The sequence below is a fragment of the Xenopus laevis genome, chromosome 4L, assembly GCF_017654675.1.
Source record: "Xenopus laevis strain J_2021 chromosome 4L, Xenopus_laevis_v10.1, whole genome shotgun sequence".
In the NCBI taxonomy this organism is placed as follows: domain Eukaryota; kingdom Metazoa; phylum Chordata; class Amphibia; order Anura; family Pipidae; genus Xenopus; species Xenopus laevis.
This window is the reverse complement of record NC_054377.1, coordinates 51,658,751-51,680,065: the sequence shown is the minus strand read 5'-3', so window position 1 is coordinate 51,680,065 and position 21,315 is coordinate 51,658,751. Positions and strand designations below refer to the sequence as shown.

At 39.1% G+C, this 21,315-nt stretch overlaps 1 protein-coding gene across 4 annotated transcripts in view; it reads right to left on the bottom strand.

Moving 5' to 3' along the window:
- cdh15.L (cadherin 15 L homeolog) overlaps positions 1-21,315 on the bottom strand; it is a 51,148-nt gene that overhangs the window by 26,906 nt on the left and 2,927 nt on the right. For 2 of the 4 annotated variants that reach the window (XM_041590163.1, XM_018241500.2), the window contains exon 1: positions 3,431-3,574. The exons of 1 other annotated variant lie outside the window; for it this stretch is intronic. In XM_041590163.1, coding sequence (XP_041446097.1) covers positions 3,431-3,484 — 54 coding nt within the window. In that variant the 5' untranslated portion in view covers positions 3,485-3,574. Of the gene's footprint in view, positions 1-3,430; positions 3,575-5,900; positions 5,950-21,315 lie in introns of those variants that run through there. One more of the 4 variants, XM_041590165.1, reaches the window with a different exon arrangement.

Below are 21,315 nucleotides of genomic sequence, written 5' to 3'. Positions count from 1 at the left end.
TACATTTCAATCTTCAGCTCCCTGGTAGATCTAAGAACAACACTCAATAGTAAAAATCCATGTCCCACTGCGACTCCTTCAGTTACATTGAGTAGGAGAAACAATATCCTGCCAGAAAGCAGTTCCATTCTGAAGTGCTGGCTCTTTCTGAAAACACATGACCAGGCAAAATGACCTGACACACACCGATATTGCAACTAAAAAATATACACTTGTTGAGTTAGGAATGACATTTTACACACTAGAGCGAAATATCTCTAAATATTTAAATCTATTCACAGTATTGGCCAGTAGCACATGTAGCAGTAATTAGTCCAAGGGAGGAAAGAATGGGATTTTGGCCATGTATTTAGAAGTTGTACTATTTCTACACAATCAGTTAATGAGTGAGTGTCTGTACCAGAACCACAGCAGCTGTAAACCAGGCTTTGAACTGTAACAAAACCCACATCCACTTGTCCCTGGCAGAGCTCTGATCTCATTGCATTTGTGCATTCTTATTCATCATCTTCTTTAGTCTCAGGCTCTGAGAGTAACAAGGGAGACACTTTGATCTCAGTAGTCAGTGAAGCTTCAGTAACTTGGCACTAGGCGTAAGTGATACTGGGCCCCACAACAACAACTTTTTAGGGGCTCCTCATCCCCAAACTTTAGGGAAGATTATTTGTTCTGTGTGTGTACACTGAAAATGAGCATCAGTCAGGACCCCCACTGGCACCCTATATCGCATGGTTTGCTGATGCTGCTCTACTTAATGTGGTTGTTCACCTTTAAATTAACTTTTAGTATAATGTAGAGAGTGATATTCTGAAACAATTTGCAATTGGTTTTTAGTTTTTATTATTTGTGTTTTTTGAGTTATTTAGCTATTTATTCAGCAGCTCTCCATTTTGCAATTTCAGCAATCTGGTTGCTAGAATCCAAATTACCCTAGCAACCATGCAATAAAAAGAAGAGTAATAAAAAGTAGCAATAACAATAAATGTGTAGCCTTACAGAGCATTTGTTTGTTTTTTTTAGATGGGGTCAGTGACCCTCATTTGAAAGCTGGAAGAAGATGGCAAATAATTTAAAAACTATAAAAAAAAATAAAAAATGAAGGCCAGTTAAAAGTTGCTTAGAATCATCCATTCTATAACATATTAAGGGGCAGATTTATCAAGGGTCAAATTTCGAAGTGATAAATACTTCGAAATTCGACCCTCGAATTAAAATACTTCGACTTCGAATATCAAAGTCGAAGTATTTTTCAACGAATTTGGCCATCGAACGATCAAAGTAAAATTGTTCGATACGAACGATTAAATCGTTCGATGCGAACGATTAAATCGTTTGATATGAACGATTTTAGCATACGATCAAGCGATTTTACGTAGATGTGTAAAGACTTAGAAAATGGTTGTAGAAGGTCCTCATAGGCTAACATAGCACTTCGGCAGGTTTAATTTGGCGACGTATTGAAGTTTTTTTTAAAGAGACAGTACTTTGGTCGAATATTTGAACGATTTTTACTTTGAATCGAAGTCTAAGTAAATTTGAAGTCGTAGTATCCTATTCGATGATCGAAGTATCCAAAAAATTACTTTTTTATACTTCGAAAATTCCCTCGAATTCACTTTGACCATTGATAAATCTGCCCCTAAAAGTTTACTTAAACGTGAACCACCCGTTTAAGGGCAAATGATAAGGAGTATTCTAAAACCAGAGGCACAATAGGTATTTTTTCACACCTGTGTTTCTAGAAATCTGCTTCATGTGAGCGCTCATAGTACATTGATTACATGGAGCAGATCGGCCTGCGATTCTATGCAGGTTAAATAAAAGTCTGCTGTGCATACTTCTTAGCATTTGCCTTTACACCACCAAGTCAAGAAAATAAAAATAATAATGCAGGGTAATCTGGCAAAACATTATCAGGCTTGGCTTTGTTATTACTGTTGTTTTTGCTTACTCTAATTCCCAAATGTCATCCTTTGCTATAATAAATATAATATATATTTCTATGTGACTACGTATATATCTCTTATGGTCCCTGAGCCAAAAACTACATAATGAACAGGGAGCTATGTACTCCAGTTGGAAGAAGACACATCCACAGTCCAATTCGGTCCTTGACCAACATGATTTGTAAACCTTCCCTATAACTTTAAGGCGATCACACACAATATATTGGTGAGACAGAATTTTGTTCTAGATCCACACACAGGCCAATAAACTGCACACTTGGTCTAGAGCGGAAGCCAATGTCAGCCCGGGGAAAGGCAGATTTAGATTTATGAACAGAGTGGAGCCTATTCATTCTCAGCGGCCTCATTTTTATCTCCATTAGTGCCAGCTAACTCTTGTAAATGAACTACCAGTGTGACGTATTGCTCCTCTGAGATTACTTCTCTGGGAAAAGAGGGAGTTCTTTAAAAATAAAAACACATTGCAAAGTATATTCCACAGCCTAATTTATTTATACTGGAGTTTAGAGCTCTTTGATCCATTTTCATCCATGTTTACTCTCAGTCCCAAATTCACCAATAACAGACAACTATAAAAAATGAATTTCCATAAGCCTGATATTGAGTACTCTCCACGAGGAATAGTGAATCTAGTGTTTTTCTTTAACAGCATCAGAATGCACACAGTCCTAAGCAATGTCTGCCATCTTTAGTACTGCACAACGTGTTGTCCATGGAGATGCCATCAATAGACAAAGATAAACAGTAGCACTGAGCGTGTAACAAATCTTAATTATCTACCCTCTTAGTCTATGAAGTTATACAAAGAGCAAATGTTAGCACTTTCTGACCCTGCCTGCATCTGGGAAACACTTTACACCCCCCTCTTTGTGTTTATGGCCGACACTGTAGGTGTTACAACTAACCCCATTTTATACAAACGAATCAGAATAAAAACAAACTGACTGGCCCTTCTTCCAGAGCCAACAAGTAGAGTTCATAAAGTATTTTATAGCAAGATAAAGTCAGATGATGGACTGCCATTCTATGGGTCACTGTTAGATAAGGGATTGAAGTTCACTGAACAGTGATGCTAAACATGGGGAGTACTGCTCGACTAGGTGCTGTGCCCCTCCAGTTGTTTCTGAACTTCAAGTCTTTGAGAGCAAACAAATGCCGTGGGCTGATGGGCATTGCCATTTACCGACAGTTAGTAAGCCACGTGTTGGAAAGCAGTGATTTTACACATCCGCGACTTATAAAATCACATAGAGAGAGAGAGATTAGTCAACATTTCTCATTATCAGGATATCCAAATCACTAAACTTTACCACCATAGCTGGGAGGCTACTCAAATTCACCAGGACAAATATCCCAGAGCTAAATAAAATACAAGACAACAAACATACTAAATTCCCTCTCTGAGCAGGTGCTTATCACACGTAGTGGTATATCAAGTTGTCAGTAAGGAGTGGGTGCATTACCTGGCACAAGAAGGGCATCAGAAAGCACATGGCAAGCAGGCTCCTGCTCTCCATCCTTGCAGGGATGAGGGGCTCTCACTGGAAAAGGACAAGGGATAGTGTGTCCGGCTATCTGTGCCACTAAGTCCCTCTCCTGGTGTGACTGACAGCACAAGTGTTCTGAGACTAAAGGAAACTTTACTCCACTGTTAGGGGTGGGAGGGGGAACCACAGGGGAGCAGGGGGAGTGATCTGGGGGCAGGGAGTGCTGCAGCTGTGCCCAACAGGCTGCCTTCTCTCTTCAAGGTCACCTGTTTGCTTAAATGTTGAGGTGATTCTGGGAGAGGAGACCCTTCCTTTCACTGCAGCTGCTACCTGTCTGTGTCTCCCTAGTAGAATATATATATATATATATATATATATATATATATATATATATATATATATATATATATATATATATATATAGGATCTCCCAAGTGCATGTATTGTGCCTTACCTACATATTACAGTACAGTTACTTAAATGGTTAAATGGACAATCCTGCATACAAATGTGTAATACAGCCATGAATATCCTGTAAATTATATCCTTATAAACGGTGACTAATGATGTCATCAGTTATAAACGGTGAGTAGTGATGTCATTTTTCTCACATGACTCACTAAAACTTGTGTATTATAATAAATAAAGTGCCTCTTGTTGGAAAATATGAGGATATTAGAAGTCACCTCAGAGTTCCATGACCTGTATAAAAACACTTTGCCTTTGCCTCGTGTTTTTATATGGTCATGAAACTACTTAGTAACTTATGATATCCTTATATTTTACAATAGGGGTTACTTTATTCACTATATAATACACAAATGCCATGAATATCCTGTAAATTATATCCTTATAAACGGTGACTAGTCATCAGTTATAAGCGGTGAGTAGTGATGTAATTTGTGTCACATGACTCTCTAAAACTTATGTATTATAATAAATAAATGGCCCCTTGTTGGAAAATATGAGGATATTAGAAGTAACCTCGGAGTTCCATGACCTGTATAAAAGCCTATATATGGTCATGGAACTCCTCGGTAACTTATAATATCCTTATATTTTACAATAGGGGGTACTTTATTCACTATATAAAGATTCAGCCGAATACTGAACCGAATCCAAACCCTAATTTGGATATGTAAATTAGGGAGGAAAGGGGGAAAGAGAACTACGCGTGGTTACATTTTTTTTTTACTTTGTATGACGAAAAATCACATAATTTTTTGAATTTGGTTTGACCAGGCACTTTTTCCGAATCCTGTTGAAAATGAAAAACGACGAAACTTGGCCGAACCGGATACTGGATTTGGTGTATACAGTATATATAACAAACAAGGGAAAGTTATACAGGAGCAGTGACCAGCTCCATGTTGTAGCTCCCACCCTTCCCAACTATAGTCAGGTGATCCCACTGGTGTCTAATAAAAGGGCAGCCAAGTTTGGGAGTTTTACTTTGAAAGCAGCTAGTAAGTTGCAGGTAAAACTTAGTCCCTTTGTAAAATGTATAATGAAGGAATAGAATTCTTAATGAATCAGATAAAATTGAGCATAGGACTTTCCAGATATGGGATGACTTTAACGTAGTTGGCCAGCTTAAATATATTGCAATATATGGACAAACAATCCCTGTCTTGTTTAAAGGGTAAGGCATTTTTCTTCTTGGCTTTGAACATGCAGAGTTACAGAGCAGGTGCAGCTAGCACAGGTCCCATGGACACCCTGATTCACCCATCAATGCCATGTTGTTAGAATACATTTTTGTGGACACAAGGCATGCTGAGCAGTGACACTAGAGTGAAAAAATGTTTCAGTAGAGTTTTTTCCTGACTGTCATTTAACCTTACCAGGCTTGAACTAAAACTGCTATCTTGTTGATACGGTCACAAGCCCTAGCACAAAATGGCATTTTCAGAATTTGACATCATGCTTCTAAAGCTAGGGCATTGGGAAAAACCCTATTATAGAAAGTTATGTTACCTCTCCTAAACCTAGTTAAGAGCTGGTAAACAGACGGAGTATTCCAACTCCCTGCAATAGACATGGACTGCAAGTTTAAGGGTGAAGACACACAGAGCTACTAGTAGCATCTACTTGTGACGGCTACAAAATAGACAATAGTGATAATTGGCTTTGCTAAGACACTACGTGTGTTTCAGCAATGGCAATTCTCAGTATTGTCTATGGCAGGATATTTTGTATGTAGACACAAAAATGAGCTGCTACTAGTAGCTCCAGAACAAGTAGCAGTAGCCATAGACAATACTGACAATTGCCTCTGCTAAAACAAACATAGGGGCCCATTTATTAAGCCTCAATGTTTTTCTGGTAGAGGTTTTTAGGGGGAAAACTGAAATTTTTCATGGAAAAATAAAAACTCCAAATTTTAGAGATCTATCATACTCCAAAGCTGCTAAAAATCTGAATCAGAAAATATGCCATCTCAAACCTGTCGAGGTCATGTAGAAGTCAATGGAAGATTTCCCTGAAGTTGTTTCTTGACACTGTGATCTGCGCTGGATAATCCGATAAAGTCTGGGTTTTTGTTCGATAATCTGAAAAAGGTGTAAATTTCGGATCGTCAATCATATGATATGAATTGACACTCAATTTTGCTGAGATATGTTTTTTTTTAAAAAATATTGATAAATGAGTTCAATTCTTGGAATTTAATTTGGTTGACTTTGTTTTCATAAAACAACTGAGGTTAATTGGAATTGAAGTAAATAACCCCCATAGTGTTTTAGCAATGCTAATGATCACTATTGTCTATTACTCCTCTCCGGTAGGGTTTAAGTGGTTGAAGGAAGCCATGAGTGCAGAACTATCAGCAGCCTGGCATTCTGGATCTATGCACATTCTTCGAGGCTCGTGGGAATTTGCGGGTCAGGTTTGGTTTACAGACTTGAAGGGGAACCTGTGACATGGCAGCTGCTGCTAAACTGCACTAAACAGCTGTTAGACGTTGCTGAGCATTCGTAATCAAAATGGATTTGTTTTGCCTTTCTCCGGAATTTTAGTAATATGATCTGTTTAGGGCTGAATGTGATGGATGTGTCTTCTCTCAGCCTCAACTACTATGCAGTATTGCTACTGGAAGTTCTGATGAGATAAATATTTTTATAGAAATACTTTTCTATAATACAAAAAATACATACATTTAAAAATGTAGAGGATGAGCAAAATAAAAGTAAAAAAAACCTGCTTTACGGAATTAGGGGCTGACGCCCTTGGGCTTAACTCTCCTGTGTTTTAAATGTACCAGGGAGGCATTTTGGTGCTTCTGATAAAGTGCCACCTAAAGCAATACCATTATAGAAGTGGCCATTTCTGGGATATAGGACAATTCTCCCATACAGAATGCCCCAGGGAATGAAAGAAGTTGAAACTGAAGGAACAATTTTCTTCCCATATGCCTAGAGTTTAGCAATATTCAATTCTAGGGTTAATGGAAACTATGATAAAGGATTTCCCTGGCCACTTAAAGGGGGTGGTTCACATTGAAGTTAACTTTTACTATGTTATAGAATGGCTTGTTCCTAGCAACTTTGCAATTGGTTTTCAATGTTCATTTTCTATAATTTGATACAACACCCAAAACCTATTGCTCTGAGGCTACAATTTTCTGGCTATAATATTTTTTCTTAATTTCTATGCAGGCCCTCTGCTATTCGTATTCTCGTTTCTTGTTCAAACTATTGAATGGTTTACTAGGGTAAATCAGATCCTAGCAACAGGATAGCTGAAATACCAAACTGGAGAGCTGCTAAACAAAAGCTAAAAGGAGACATATAGGATAAAGAAAAAAACCCTTATTTAATAGGCAATTCTGAGTAATCTATGGTATTGCTTTTACATGGTGCTAAAAATTAATATTATCTTTAAAAATAGCCCCTTTATTGGAGCTCCCTATAGATGTTCACTGGTCCCTGTTTTAAATGAAGGGTGGGCGTGTCCTATTGGTCCCTGCCAGAAGCACAGTAGGAGGGGGACAGCCAATCACAGCCCTGCAGTCACATGCAAAGACAGGTGTCAGTTCCCTATCAGGTCCTGCTACAGTGCAGTGTGCTGAGAGCCTGCACAGCTTGGGAATTCAGGGATCAGGAAGTGGAACAGATGGGTGGGAATAGTAGGGTTTTTACAGAAATTTACAATAAATTAACCAGAAACACAACTTTTTCAAGCACATTCCTTCTACTGTATAATGCACTGGTACATTCTTTTTTTTAATATGTCTCCTTTAATTACCAATAAACATTTTTTAAAGAAATAAAGACCAATTGCAATTGGAGAATGTACTAGAATATCAACTACATCATACTAAAAGATCATATAAAGGTGATCCACCCTTTTAAAGGGGCCTTGCTGTAAATTGTGCAGGCATATTTCTACAATGAGCGTATCCCCAGTAGAAAGTGGTCCACTAGGAACAGAACAAAACTAGAACAGAGGTCTAGGAAGCGACCTGTTTAACTAAATTTCATAGGGAGTGGTTTCATGGAGAAGAGCTTATTGTAACCTTCTGACTCCCCCAGAAGTATGACTGGGATGAGTAAGTAAGTAAGAACTGGGATGGCGCTATATGGTTTTTTTCTTGGATTCTCGTGGTGAGGAGTATGGACCTATACCCATAACCTGAAAAGGGTCCATTTGTGTGAGGTTCTAGCCAGTATCAGGGACAGATTTTAAACCAGATGTGTTACTAGCACAAGATATTAAGGGCTAAAACTACACAGAAGATCCTGATCAGACTTTGTGGGTCAAGATTTTCTGGGATCCTACAAAATCTGACCTACTGTAATGGAAGTCAGATCAGATGAAGTTGGATGGTGTGTTTTATTCCTGCATCTACATCTGACAGGCAGTGTACAGGTATGGGACCTGTTATCCAGAATGCTTTGGATTAGGGTTTTTCCAGATAATGGATCTTTCCATAATTTAGATCTTCATAACTTAAGTCTACTAGAAAACCATGTAAATATTAAATAAACCCAATAGGCTGGTTTTGCTTCCAATAAGGATTAATGATATCTTAGTTTGGATCAAGTAAAAGCTACTGTTTTATTATTACAGAGAAAAAGGGAATGATTTTAGAAAACCTGGATCATTTGGATTAAATGCAGTTTACGGGAGATAGCCTTTCCATAATTCAGAGCTTTCTGAATAATGGGTTTCCAGATAACAGATCCCTGTATTTCAATGAGAAGAAAAAGCCTCTTAGACACTAATGGATTTCATCATATCGGATGCAGACGCAGCATGCAGTGTTCAATTCCAAAAGGCACATTGTGTTTAATGGCAACACTCCAATGTAGTTTTGCGTCAGAATTTTGAGTTACATTATTTTTTGACCCATACAGGCCAATGATAATGAACTGCTCAAAGGTTGGGGTTTGTTTGATTAATGCTAGATAAGGAGCTCTGAAGAAATTGCCCTGTTTATAAAGGGAAGAGGGTCGATGTTAAGTGGAAAAAAACTTTTGTTTTAGCATGGAAAAAATATGGATTTTTTTAAACTAACAAAAAAGGGACAATGTAATCAATTATTACAAATTATTGTGCTACTTTTTAGCAAAGGTATTTTTAGGTGTATATTTTTGTCCATTTAAGTTCCTGCACTGACTGAACCACCCCAGAAGCAGCACTACATGCAGTAAAGAAAATATGTGATGCAGTTCCAGTGCTGAAGCTCCACTTCCAGGTCCCACAAACACTTGCTCTTTGCTCTTGAGTGATGCATCACTTGCAGCTTTCTGCACTCTCTAGATCAAGATCTCTTGTGTCGCATTTAAAAATACATACCCAAATCATTTTTATATATTTAAATCATGATTTAATACATGTAGTCCTATATAAATAAAGACATGTATACATATATTATTTTCGTTTCTTTCTTCTGCAATAGCAGTAACATGCTTTTGTGTTTCTCCTCTGTGTAGCTGCATTTCAGCCAGAGCAGTGCCTGTCAGTGCAGCCAAACATGGAAGTGCATTGGAGTGAATCCACTTCTCTTCTCTTGACTACAACATGCAGATGGAGAGAAGCAGATCATATGCTTAGTGTGACTTTGGCTATAGGTTAAAACAGTTCATATTCATGAGCTGTCCCCAGAAGCCAGAACGCTTCATACTTTATAGAAATTGTGCCAAATTTTTAAAGGTGCAGAATAACCACACACTGGGACAAATTCAGTTCAATGAGAATAACTTTGCTCATGGTTTATCATGTGAAAAAGCCATTAATGTCTATTGGGGAATCTGGAATTGAATTAGGAGAATATGTTTTCACATACTGAATTGAATCTGGACCATTATGCATAAATGTTTTCATGTCTGTTGTTCCTGGCCCTTAATAAATCTTGCCCACTGTCTCCCTTTACATCGTCTCAGTCTGCAATGTGTTATTATGCATTCCTTTAGCAATGAATGAGATACTGGGAGAGGCACAGGCAGCTGCTCTCAGTGACTTATGGCACACTATCATTTGCAGTCATCACATATGTCAAAGCCAGATTTCTACCATTATACTATCCATACAGAACAAATTAAATTAAAGAAAAAGGGGATTTGCAAATTCAGTCATTTTGTATGCTGCCATTTTGCTAAGAGGATCACTCTAATCCAGATACCCATGTGCCAGGACCCGAATTAAATACAGACAGAGGGTACCTTATAATGAAAGCACAGAGTACAGACATTCCAATCTAGACTGTGTCCTTTGTGTCATTAAATGAGTGGAATCAGTTGAATGTGTGGCGCTCTTAGGCTAATGCCACACTGGGTGGATTCTCAGTCTGCAGACAAACACCGGACGAAAATCAACCCCTATGTTAGAATTAGCACTTGTCTGTGCCTGCACCAAGAACCACTGTTTTAGCCCACGGCCAGGCACTTGGAGTGGATTTTAATGTTGTACCAATGAAGCGGTTCAAGGTACAAAAGAGTGCTGATTCGAGCATAGGGGTTAGTTCTTGGCCTGTGTTTATCCTCCCAGTGTAACCACAGCCTTAGGCAGAGCTAAAACAAATGCAAACTTCGTACAACTGAATTATGCCTGGGTACAGACACAGGTATTAGCTGAACCACTTGTTTGTGTATCTTGCAGACACCTTCATCTGCATTGCCCTTGTGGGTCAGTACTGACAGCACCCTACCTAATTATGCACAATCAGGTACAGAAAATGTTGTTATGGCACCTGATCCTACAATTTACACACTAATGGTGGCCATACATGGGCCGAGAAAAGCTGCCAACAGACAAAGTTGGCAGCTTATTGCCCAGTGTATGGGGCCCTCCGATGGACTTCCCCTATCAATATCTGACCATCGGATGAAGGACCGCATTGATTTGTTGATGAAGCCCTCGGCCATAGACTATTAGATCCACTTGTTTGCGAGCTTGTCAAACGAGCGGATCTTAACCCGATATGCCCACTAACAACAGGGCTATATCGGGTTGGACCGAACGATCGGATTACAACAAATTTAAAGGGGTGCTGACGGGCCATAGGACTGCATCAACTAGCAGGTCCTCCAGGGGCGATTCTTGCTATAATGCCGCCTGAGGCGGCCTTCTTTCGCCGCCCCCTTCCCTCATCCCGGCACTAACCTTTATAGCGCCGGAGAGGGCAGGGGCGGTCCGCGACGATTCGTGCAGAGAGCGCAATAGCGCTCTCTGCGCTAGAAGAGCCGAATTTCCGGTTTGAAAACCGGAAATTCGGCTCTTAGTTACCAGGAGGTTTACTTTGAAAGCAGCAAGTTAAGTTGCAGGTAAAACCAAGTCCCTTTGTAAAATGTATAATGAAGCAACAGAATTCTTAATGAATCAGATAAAATTGAGCATAGGACTGGCCAGATATGGGATGACTTTGACGTAGTTGGCCAGCTTAAATATATTGCAATATATGGACAAACAATCCCTGTTTTGTTTAAAGGGTAAGGCATTTTTTAGTAGCAGTATGCACAAAATGTCGCTGTCTTAAATATATTGATAATGGGTTGAGTGCAGAGGACTCTTGTATTTGACTATATGTATTTTGTGGTCACAGCCTCATTACACCCCCGCCTAATGGTTTTAAAAAATAGTGGTGAGCACAACTTTCCCTTGTTTGTTATAGTTTATACAGGAGCAGTGACCAGCTCCATGTTGTAGCTCCCACCCTTCCCAGCTATAGTCAGGTGATCCCACTGGTGTCTAATAAAAGGGCAGCCAAGTATGGAGGTTTACTTTGAAAGCAGCAAGTTAAGTTGCAGGTAAAACCAAGTCCCTTTGTAAAATGTATAATGAAGCAACAGAATTCTTAATGAATCAGATAAAATTGAGCATAGGACTGGCCAGATATGGGATGACTTTGACGTAGTTGGCCAGCTTAAATATATTGCAATATATGGACAAACAATCCCTGTTTTGTTTAAAGGGTAAGGCATTTTTTTAGTAGCAGTATGCACAAAATGTCGCTGTCTTAAATATATTGATAATGGGTTGAGTGCAGAGGACTCTTGTATTTGACTTAGTTACCAGGAGCGTCATTTTTGCCGCCCCTGGCAACCAGGGGGGTGCTGCCGCCTGAGGCGAGTGTCTCAACTCGCCTCATTGGTGGAGCGCCCCTGAGGTCCTCAATCGAAAGGAAAAATCAAACCTGCCCGAATTTTGGCCTTATATTGATCTGGGGGACCTGTTGGAAGTCCCCACACATGGGCAGATAAGATGCTAAATCATTCTAAACTGATATCGGCAGCTTTAATCTGCCCATGTATGGCCACCTTTACCAGCGTTGAGATCTGATCATTGGGCCCTAAGGCCCATGATCAGATCAACCCGATATCGCTTTCTCAAGGTGCGCATATTGGGGAGTGATTTGCTCGTTTGGTGACCTTTTAGTAGATCTTTTAGTGTATGGACCCCTTTAGTTGTCCATTTGCAAAAATGCGTTAGCAGGTGATAATGACTTGCACCAGAAATAAAAATGTCACTGTAGACAGTTTGAAGCGCACGTCTTCACCAAATATTGCATTTATATTCAGTTTAGAACTAAAATTATCAACGAATCACAGCAAAACTGACACCAATTATTTTCCGCTAGGCTAGAGGATAATATGTGGCATCAGTTTTTTAACAGTGAACACTAGTGAATTCATTGGGAATGATAATACTTGTAACGTATTATTAGTAAATTCATGGATAATAATGAAGATAACAGGAAGACCGATTACTGATAGTACAGTTTCATAATATTATTAACTGCTAATTACCTTAATGAGGGTGGTCATTTGGAATGATGATGCCAATAAAAATCTGAAAAATACATAGTAGATTAAAGAGACTGTAAATAGACACCGAAAAAGGGAACAGGCACAAATAGCCCAGGTGGTGATTATCTCCTAATATTGCTGATGTAGGCTTTAGGTATTTGTCCCTGTTTGACTTCTTCTGAAATTAGAATTCCCTAAATATCTTCTATTTATGCCATGGCACAAAGCCTTGCAAATTACTGTCATTACACATATATTGCCATCTGAGAATATTAAACAGTGTATTAGAATTATTGTCCAGATGCCTTAAACAAAATCTCTCCTCGTCTGACACATGTGTGGCTGACACATATGGAGCTTGTCTGAAAATAATAAGAAACTTATGACAACAAATCATTTAGCTCAGTGGTATAACTAAAGTTACTATGCCCCATTCCCAAAACAATGGGCAAAATGATGTGCTGAACATGTGTGTATTTTGAAGTGGGTATCAGTAGAGATTCCCATAAGGTAATCTATCCTCCTGGTACCTCCAGAACCCGCTGGACTTGCTCTCTCTGTTGTTAAACCCTTGAGCTAATCTATATCACTATATCTACACTTCCAAGTTAAAACAGAGAAAGCCTTGAGTCACTGAAATGGTTAATGTGTGTAATAATAAGAATGGAAAAGTTTAGTCAGGAAAGAATGAAGTGTGTATCCCTGCGCTGATGCTCTGCATGAAATCTGATGCCAAATTTAATATTGAGAAACCCTTGATTAGGAGCCAAACCTATTGCCGAAGGTGTAAGGATAAAACTGTGAAAATAAAGTTATAAAACGGCAAGGTATAAGAGCAAGTGATTAAATCATGACTGAAACTGAAGTCGCTCTGATTTAATTGTCTATAAATTCATTGAAAGGAGCATACAAACCTTAAAAGACAAAATGTGTTGTTTATAAGTTTTTCATCTAAACCAGTAAATGTAAGCAATGCAAATCCAACCTGTAACTTGTTACAGCATTTCCCAGCAAGGCCCCTGTCTCTCCCGACTACAAAAGCAGTGTGTGAAAATGGCAGAGCCCAAGGTAGCCTAATAGCTTGGATTAACCCAACATATGGAAGAAATTACATTTTAAACCTCAAAGGACGGAGCTTCAAGTACAGAAGGTGTATCATATAGCATTTTATAGCTTCCGTGCTATTTCAAAGAAATCCTAGCTACACACATTCTTATTATTCAATGAGACAGGGATAACAAAGGAACACTTGAACTACAACATCCAGGAGCTTTTAAAAACATCCAGCCTGAGGATTTTGGCTGCAGAGAGACTTTTTCTGCCCTTTCCTATTATGACCACAAGGTGTCATAAGTACATTATGTAATTATATCCCTGTGCTTATTATACATTCCTCTGCTATCACCACGTAATGCACTGTACCATACTGTAGTGCAATGTACTGCATATGTCCATTTAAACAACAAGAAGAATTACTTTCTCAGGGTCAGGTATATAATGTAAATAGTCTTGTTCTTATTTCACAAACAAAGCAGCCTGATAACACAGTGATAGCAATAATATCGAAAGTAAAGGGGCATTCGCCTATCAGCACATGTAGTCAAAAGAGTGGGCTGAGCAGCTGCAGGCCATGTTGCTATAGAGGGGCTCCTGGCTGTTTCTGTCATAGCTCATATAATCAGAGGCAGTGTGATGTAGAGGATGCCCGCAGGCCATGCCAGCTTGTCTTGCTGCATATGCTCAACTCACGTGACGGGAGTTTGGGGTTACAGTAGCAGAAAAAGGTAGTGTGGGCCGATTGCATAGCCTGTAACCTGGTCATTCAGTGTCTTTTATGTGCCTTGTGCTCAGGTCTAACATTACTGTCAAGGGCCCAATACACTAGAGTCGTACTCTCCCCTGCTGGCATAGGGCCTATGAATGGGACCAAAAACAGCAGCTTTTCTGAATCCCACAATTCTGCTGTATTGTTTGTAAAATAATTTCCGCAAACCATTTTAAGCTATTAGTGGGTTCTCTAAATCTGTGTTCTCTACATCCAACTCTCGGGCTTTGGGAAAAACATCTTACATATAGCATGAGGCCACAGGTATAACAAGACACCAACAGCAATGAACTCAGGCCAGTTCCCCAGAGTGACATGTCTGTGTGATGTTAATAATATTTAATAATAATATTTTTGTGAGACACTTAAAGGGGTTATTCACATAACTTTTAGTATGAAGTTAGGAGTGCTATTCTGAAATAGTTTGTGATTGGTCTTCAATTTTTATTATTTGTGGTTAAATTATGTAGCTTTGTGTTCAGTAGCTCTCAAGATTGGAATAGCAGCTATCGGGTTTCTGGGGCACAGTTTACCCTAGCAGGCACGGGTTTTAACGAGAGACTGGAATAGGACTAGGAGAAGAGCTGGATATAAATATAAGTAATAAAAAATAAAAATAACTAAATAAAATTGTAGCCTCGCAGTGCAATGACTGCTGGGGTCAGGAACCCCTATTTAAAAACTGAAAAGAGTCAGAAGAAGGCAGCAAATAATTAAAAAACCATTTGAAAAAATGAAGACCAATGGAAAAGTTGCTTAAAAATGGGCATTCTATAACATACTAAAAGTTACTTTAAAGGCGAACTACACCCTTAAATCCAAAATTGCTTGACATTTGTTTATTGGGTACCAGTAATGGAGCCTCCCAATTTAAAAATAAATGATTTTATATATATATATATATATATATATATATATATATATATATATATATATATATATATATATATATATATATATATATATATATATATAGACAATCCAGGTGATAACCTGAAAAAGGGTTACTAAAGTGTGTAGTTGGGTTTGTTACCTACAGCCTGCAATGGATGAATAAGAAATATATGATTCCTTTGTCATTTAGCTTGGCTGACCTCTCACAACCCCCTAGTAATCCAGTTGTGTGCTTTTCCAAGTAACACTCAATCCAGCAGCCCAGTATCTGAATGCTAAAAAACATTTCTCGACTGGGTCAAGGAAATGGGTATTTGGGTTGAGTGGGACACAACAACAGAGACTTTTGATCTGCAAATAGGGACTCAGCTCCCTCAGTACAGGGAAGTACCAGAAATAATGGGTTATGGGCATAGGGTATTTAATGGGCTCAGAAGTGGGACTAATTGATGCATAACTTCAGTGTGTGTGTGAGGGATCACATTATTTTTTTCAAAGATTCAAATTCAATAATAGTAATAAGACCACATTTAGAGGACCTGGGCTTTTGAGTTAAGAAACGCACAGCCTGACATCTATGGTCCACTCTGCTGAAAGTAGCAAATTCTGGGTGTCCATCGTTTTGGCTACAGGATGCTTTATATGTGGTGTGAAAAGGACATGAACATGATCTGTGTGTACAGATCTAAATCTGAACACTGTGTGTGTGTGTATTTTATTGCTACATCCCAGATGCAGTATGTATAACCATGTGTAAGTATGTATAAAGGATTCTTTTTGTGTTGAGTTACACTGGTTATAGTATATTGTATGTGCTTAATGCATAGGATGTTAAAGAGGTACTGTATGAATACAGAAAGGCAGGAAATGCATTAAATGTAAGTTTCTATGCAAACAAAACCCAAAGATGTTTCACAAAAGGTATTCTCTCTGGAGGCTGGATCCTCTTTATTAATAATGCAATGCAGTAACAGTTGTAGAGTGTGAGAACATTCCAGACAGGCATCATCTGGTCCTTGACCTCCAGTTGAATAAGATCACCAAGGTGAAACATCAGGGCAGACCCAGGCAAAGTCACTATCCTATAAATAGCTTTCCCCTCTAGCCTGGGATAAGACAAATAAGATTCAAGCATAAAGAAATAATCTTCTGTCCCATTCTTTCCTGTTGTCTGAGTGACATTATGCATTTATGGAATTTAATTACATTTTGTCCAAACAATATAGTGAAATTAAAACTAGGATTAAGTTTATGTGATATTGTGCATCATAGACAGGCTATACTATAGTGAAAGAATACTGGATTTAAGATACAAAAATGTATCCTAATAAGGAACAATGAGTATTCAGGTACACATAGAAAAATAAAGGCTAATCTGTTCATGGAGAGTGAAAGACTACAGGATGCTGTATGCACATCTGTGGATGGGATTGGATTGGGACGATATCAATGCAGGAGTGTGCTATGTGTGTGTGTGAATGAGTATTGGATATTGTATGTACATCTATTGTTGGGTATGTAAAGGCTTGAATAGAGAAGCGTGGGTTGGTATAGGGATCCTGTATATAGTTGACAATAAACCAAATGAATTAAAGCAAGGAACATTTCCATGGGGGAGCTAAGACATCAGCCAAAAGCAAAACTATTCAGCTAAGCTTACACACACAGTAACTAGGTATTATGGTAATTCTAGATGTAAGAAATGATCCTGGGAAATTATATTGGATGTGGTTGGCCTTGGACCAATATAGAAAGCCAAAACATAATATTATTTATTAAAGGGATACCGTCATGGGAAAGAAAAATGTTTTCAAAATGAATCAGTTAATAGTGCTGCTCCAGCAGGATTCTGCACTGAAATCCATTTCTCAAAGAGCAAACAGATTTTTTTTATATTCAATTTTTAAATCTGACATGGGGCTAGACATTTTGTCAATTTCCCAGCTGCCCCTGGTCATGTGACTTGTGCCTGCACTTTAGGAGAGAAATGCTTTCTGGCAGGCTGCTGTTTTTCCTTCTCAATGTAACTGAATGTGTCTCAGTGGGACATGAGTTTTTACTATTGAGTGTTGTTCTTAGATCTACCAGGCAGCTGTTATCTTGTGTTAGGGAGCTGTTATCTGGTTACCTTCCCATTGTTCTGTTGTTTGGCTGCTGGGGGGAGGGAAGGGAGGGGGGTGAAATGACTCCAACTTGCAGTACAGCAGTAAAGAGTGATTGAAGTTTATCAGAGCACAATCTCAAGTGAATCGTTCAACCAGCAATTCTATTATTTATGGGGGGCTGGCTCAATACTCAATAACTCATCTAATTTCCCTGTACTTAAGTAGTTCCAGCTTACAGTATAAACCAGTGGACCTGGGGAATGTAAAGCAGGAATGGCCCCCACTTGAAAGGAAAAGTGCTGCTTAAATACACACACATATATAAATATATATCTAAATAATAACATTAATGATCTTATGCAGTGGCTCTCAGGAAGATTTAGTGCCCACAGTCAAACGTGGCTCCGCAGTGAATATCCCTGGTGTAGCCACATATAATTGCAATTATTAATTGAACCACAGAAATCAAAAGTAATCACATTACATTGGCTATTCAGCAATGTATACAGCACATTTAATAGGTCTCCAAATCAATATATATATATATATATATATATATATATATATATATATATATACAGTATATATATAGTGCCCCCCCGCAGTCTGGCTTTTGCTCCTCATTGACAGGAGGTATACTGAGTGTAGGACACTGATTTTTTTGGTGTTACTGTTCCTTTAATATAAAGTTCAACAATCCTGCTATACGGGTTATAAGAAAAACTGTATGTAGAAGTCTTGGCAACCCCTATTTTCTAGAGAGATGGGCCATAAATATTTTGCAATGAGATACTTATTGAAATAATTTACAGCTGAAAATCAATGGGGGACTGACTCAACACATAACTCACTTTATAGAAAGAGGTATACAACCAATAAAACATACCTAACAGAATACAGAAATGTTTGGAATATGATTGGGTGTGTTCGCTTGGTAGCCACTAATTTGATCCTTGTAGTACATATGACAAGTACATATGGCCCTTTATAGTGATTGGGATGATATGCCAAGGTAGGGAGATGCTACAAATATGTGATACTATTGCAATAAGCAATTTGGACACCGCTGGGGATATCCTTATGTTGCTTGAGCCCCCCTAGCCTAAGTATGTAAAAACCTTGCCAGTTAATTGGCATTTCCTAGCTAAGCTATAAGTGGCCATCTCTCTCTTCCCCGTGTTTAATGTTTATGTATTACCATGGCAGCAAGCTATTCCCTTTTAGGCGTGTGGCTAGTGGATTGAATTTATTTTGGATTTTTGCACAAAGACACATATGCCCCTTTACTTCTTGATATATATGTACAGTATGTGGCTTTAGCACACATACTTGTATATATTCTTAAATAGATTGAGAGTCAGATATACTCTAAACTGGTCCCTTACTTTCGGCAAAGCTGTCATAATGCCCCTACCTGTTGCAGCAGCTGTCACTTTTCCCCTCTACCTGTCACTACAGCTGTCACTCAACCCTTCTGCGTGTCACCACTGTTGTCACCACTGCTGTCACTCTGCCCCTCGTCTCTGTGCCCTTGATGAATGTCATCAAGATTTTGATTATTCTGGTGAGAGAGAAGCCAATTTCTGTTTCATTATCCCCCGCCACACAAACATTCTGTGCTTCGCATCACTGAGGATCCTCTGCCCAGAGGTGTCGCCCTGTGCCCTCCTTCTCTTCCCCAACCTTTTTACAACCCAGCAGGATGGGTCAGTTCAGCAGATGTTGCCTGCCACTGGCATTCTCCGGTTTGGGCATGGCCACATCACATCACATCAATTCAGTGCAGCACAAAGCATATTGTCCTCCACACCAGCTGAAGGATTTACATTCTTCTGGGCGCATCACCCTGAGCTTAAGGAAGGAAGTCAGTGCCAACAACCTCCCACCTGCTTCTCATGGTGTAGGGTGCCAGAATACGACTGCCCCACAGTTATATTTTACTGGAATCAGTAAGTCAAATAACAAAGTAGTATGTAAAATGTTAAGCTGAAACTGTACATGTAAGAGGGAAATTTTGCCTATATTATGCAGATATTTGGGGGGATTGAACTTGTGCACATAGATGTCTGTGATACTTTCAGAAGCTGGCTGGTGTACAAGTTTAGAAGGTAATTCTGTTTGCCTTAATTTGGATTTGTTATATATTTTCAGGTAAGGGACAAGGCCAAGCGTGGAACTGCACCCTAAGTATATAAAGGGAGTCTGAAAATGTTTTTGTATATTTTTGCATTACACTGGCCAGTCTTTTAAGTCATAGGAGGGAGGGTGTTATGGGCACTGAATGAAAGATGCTGGGGTGGTAAAGCCCCCTCCTTCACGAACAAGAGGCAGACGTATGCTGCGTGCTGTCAGGGGAAGAGATCCTGTGAGGATAGGATGAGCTGCACATATAGTGGCAATAAAACCAGCCGAGCCTGGAATTTTTATCTGGCAATAAAAGATAATGTCAGCCATAAAGCAACTTGGAAGCCCAGCACCCCCCGGGCACACATTCCACCGTCTGCTGAGCGTTGCAAACGCAGCATGGGCACGGCACTGGGTGCATAGGGAAAAACTAATGGAACACAAAAAGCAAAACATAGGGCACAGGGAACACAAAAGTTACAGTACAGCCCTGTGTGCATGGGCATTGCCTAGATAATTAGGTACAACCTCGCTACACAAATCAGATTGCAAAAAAAGTTGGGTAATATAATAATTCATTACACAACACAAACACAACACAATTCTCATAGCATGCACACAGGAGAACAATATACAGCACACTACATGGAGAGCAACACAGCCCTGGACGCACAGAACAGCCAACATGAATAGAATAATATTTTATCTGCCAATTCCATCTCTCCAGATGGAACAGGAAGCCCAATGACTTGTATCGTGCTAAAATATTACCTTTTAACAATTGTTATGCATCATGTTGTGCAAAGGATCACATCATATGGGCATAAAATCTGATCATCTGAGGATCGACATTGCACAAGCCCCTTGCATTATTCGATTGTTAGCCAAGGGCCAGAATGTTGGGATCAGCTGAAACCACATGGGTGGCTGAATGAGGAAAATAAAGCATTGCGGTTCTTATACATAAGCTGGTTATAAAAATGTATGATTATCTTTTATATAGCCTACAGACACACAGCATGGGTACAAAAATAAACACATTTAAATATGAGGGTCACAGTTAATGTTGTGGTTATTAAATTCCCCAAGCACCAAATAGATTGTCATTGTCTAGGATAGCCACTCATACCTAAACCTGGGCACTGGGCTGCGTGTCACTGGTATTATGAATTATATATATCAGTAACTAAGTGGATTCTGAGTGTCATTAGCCTGGTCCATTATTAGTATCATTGACTAATCAATTTTGGTAAAGACAACTGGATTATTAGTATCAATGATGAGCTGTTGATCATGGACCAGTTGGATTTGCCCCCCCTGCCTGATCAAAATCAGAATATACACCAATTAGCTATAATTATAGACTTTTTCACAAAGACTGTCTACACATGGATTTGGATTGGGCTGTATTATGTAAATATAAACTTGAGCATACACATTGAGTATATCTAAGCACCTTCTTCCAAACTATTCAGTGTGCTGCAGTACACTTTATATTGCATCATGCAGAGCCCAGGGCAAGTTGGGGAACCACCTCAGGCACTTAGGTATCATCATATAAATCTATATCACTGAGTGATCATATATGGGCTTCTAAAATGATGACCGGAAACAGCGGATGAGTTAGCAGCCAATGTCTTTCCCTACATACAGTTTGGCTGTTAT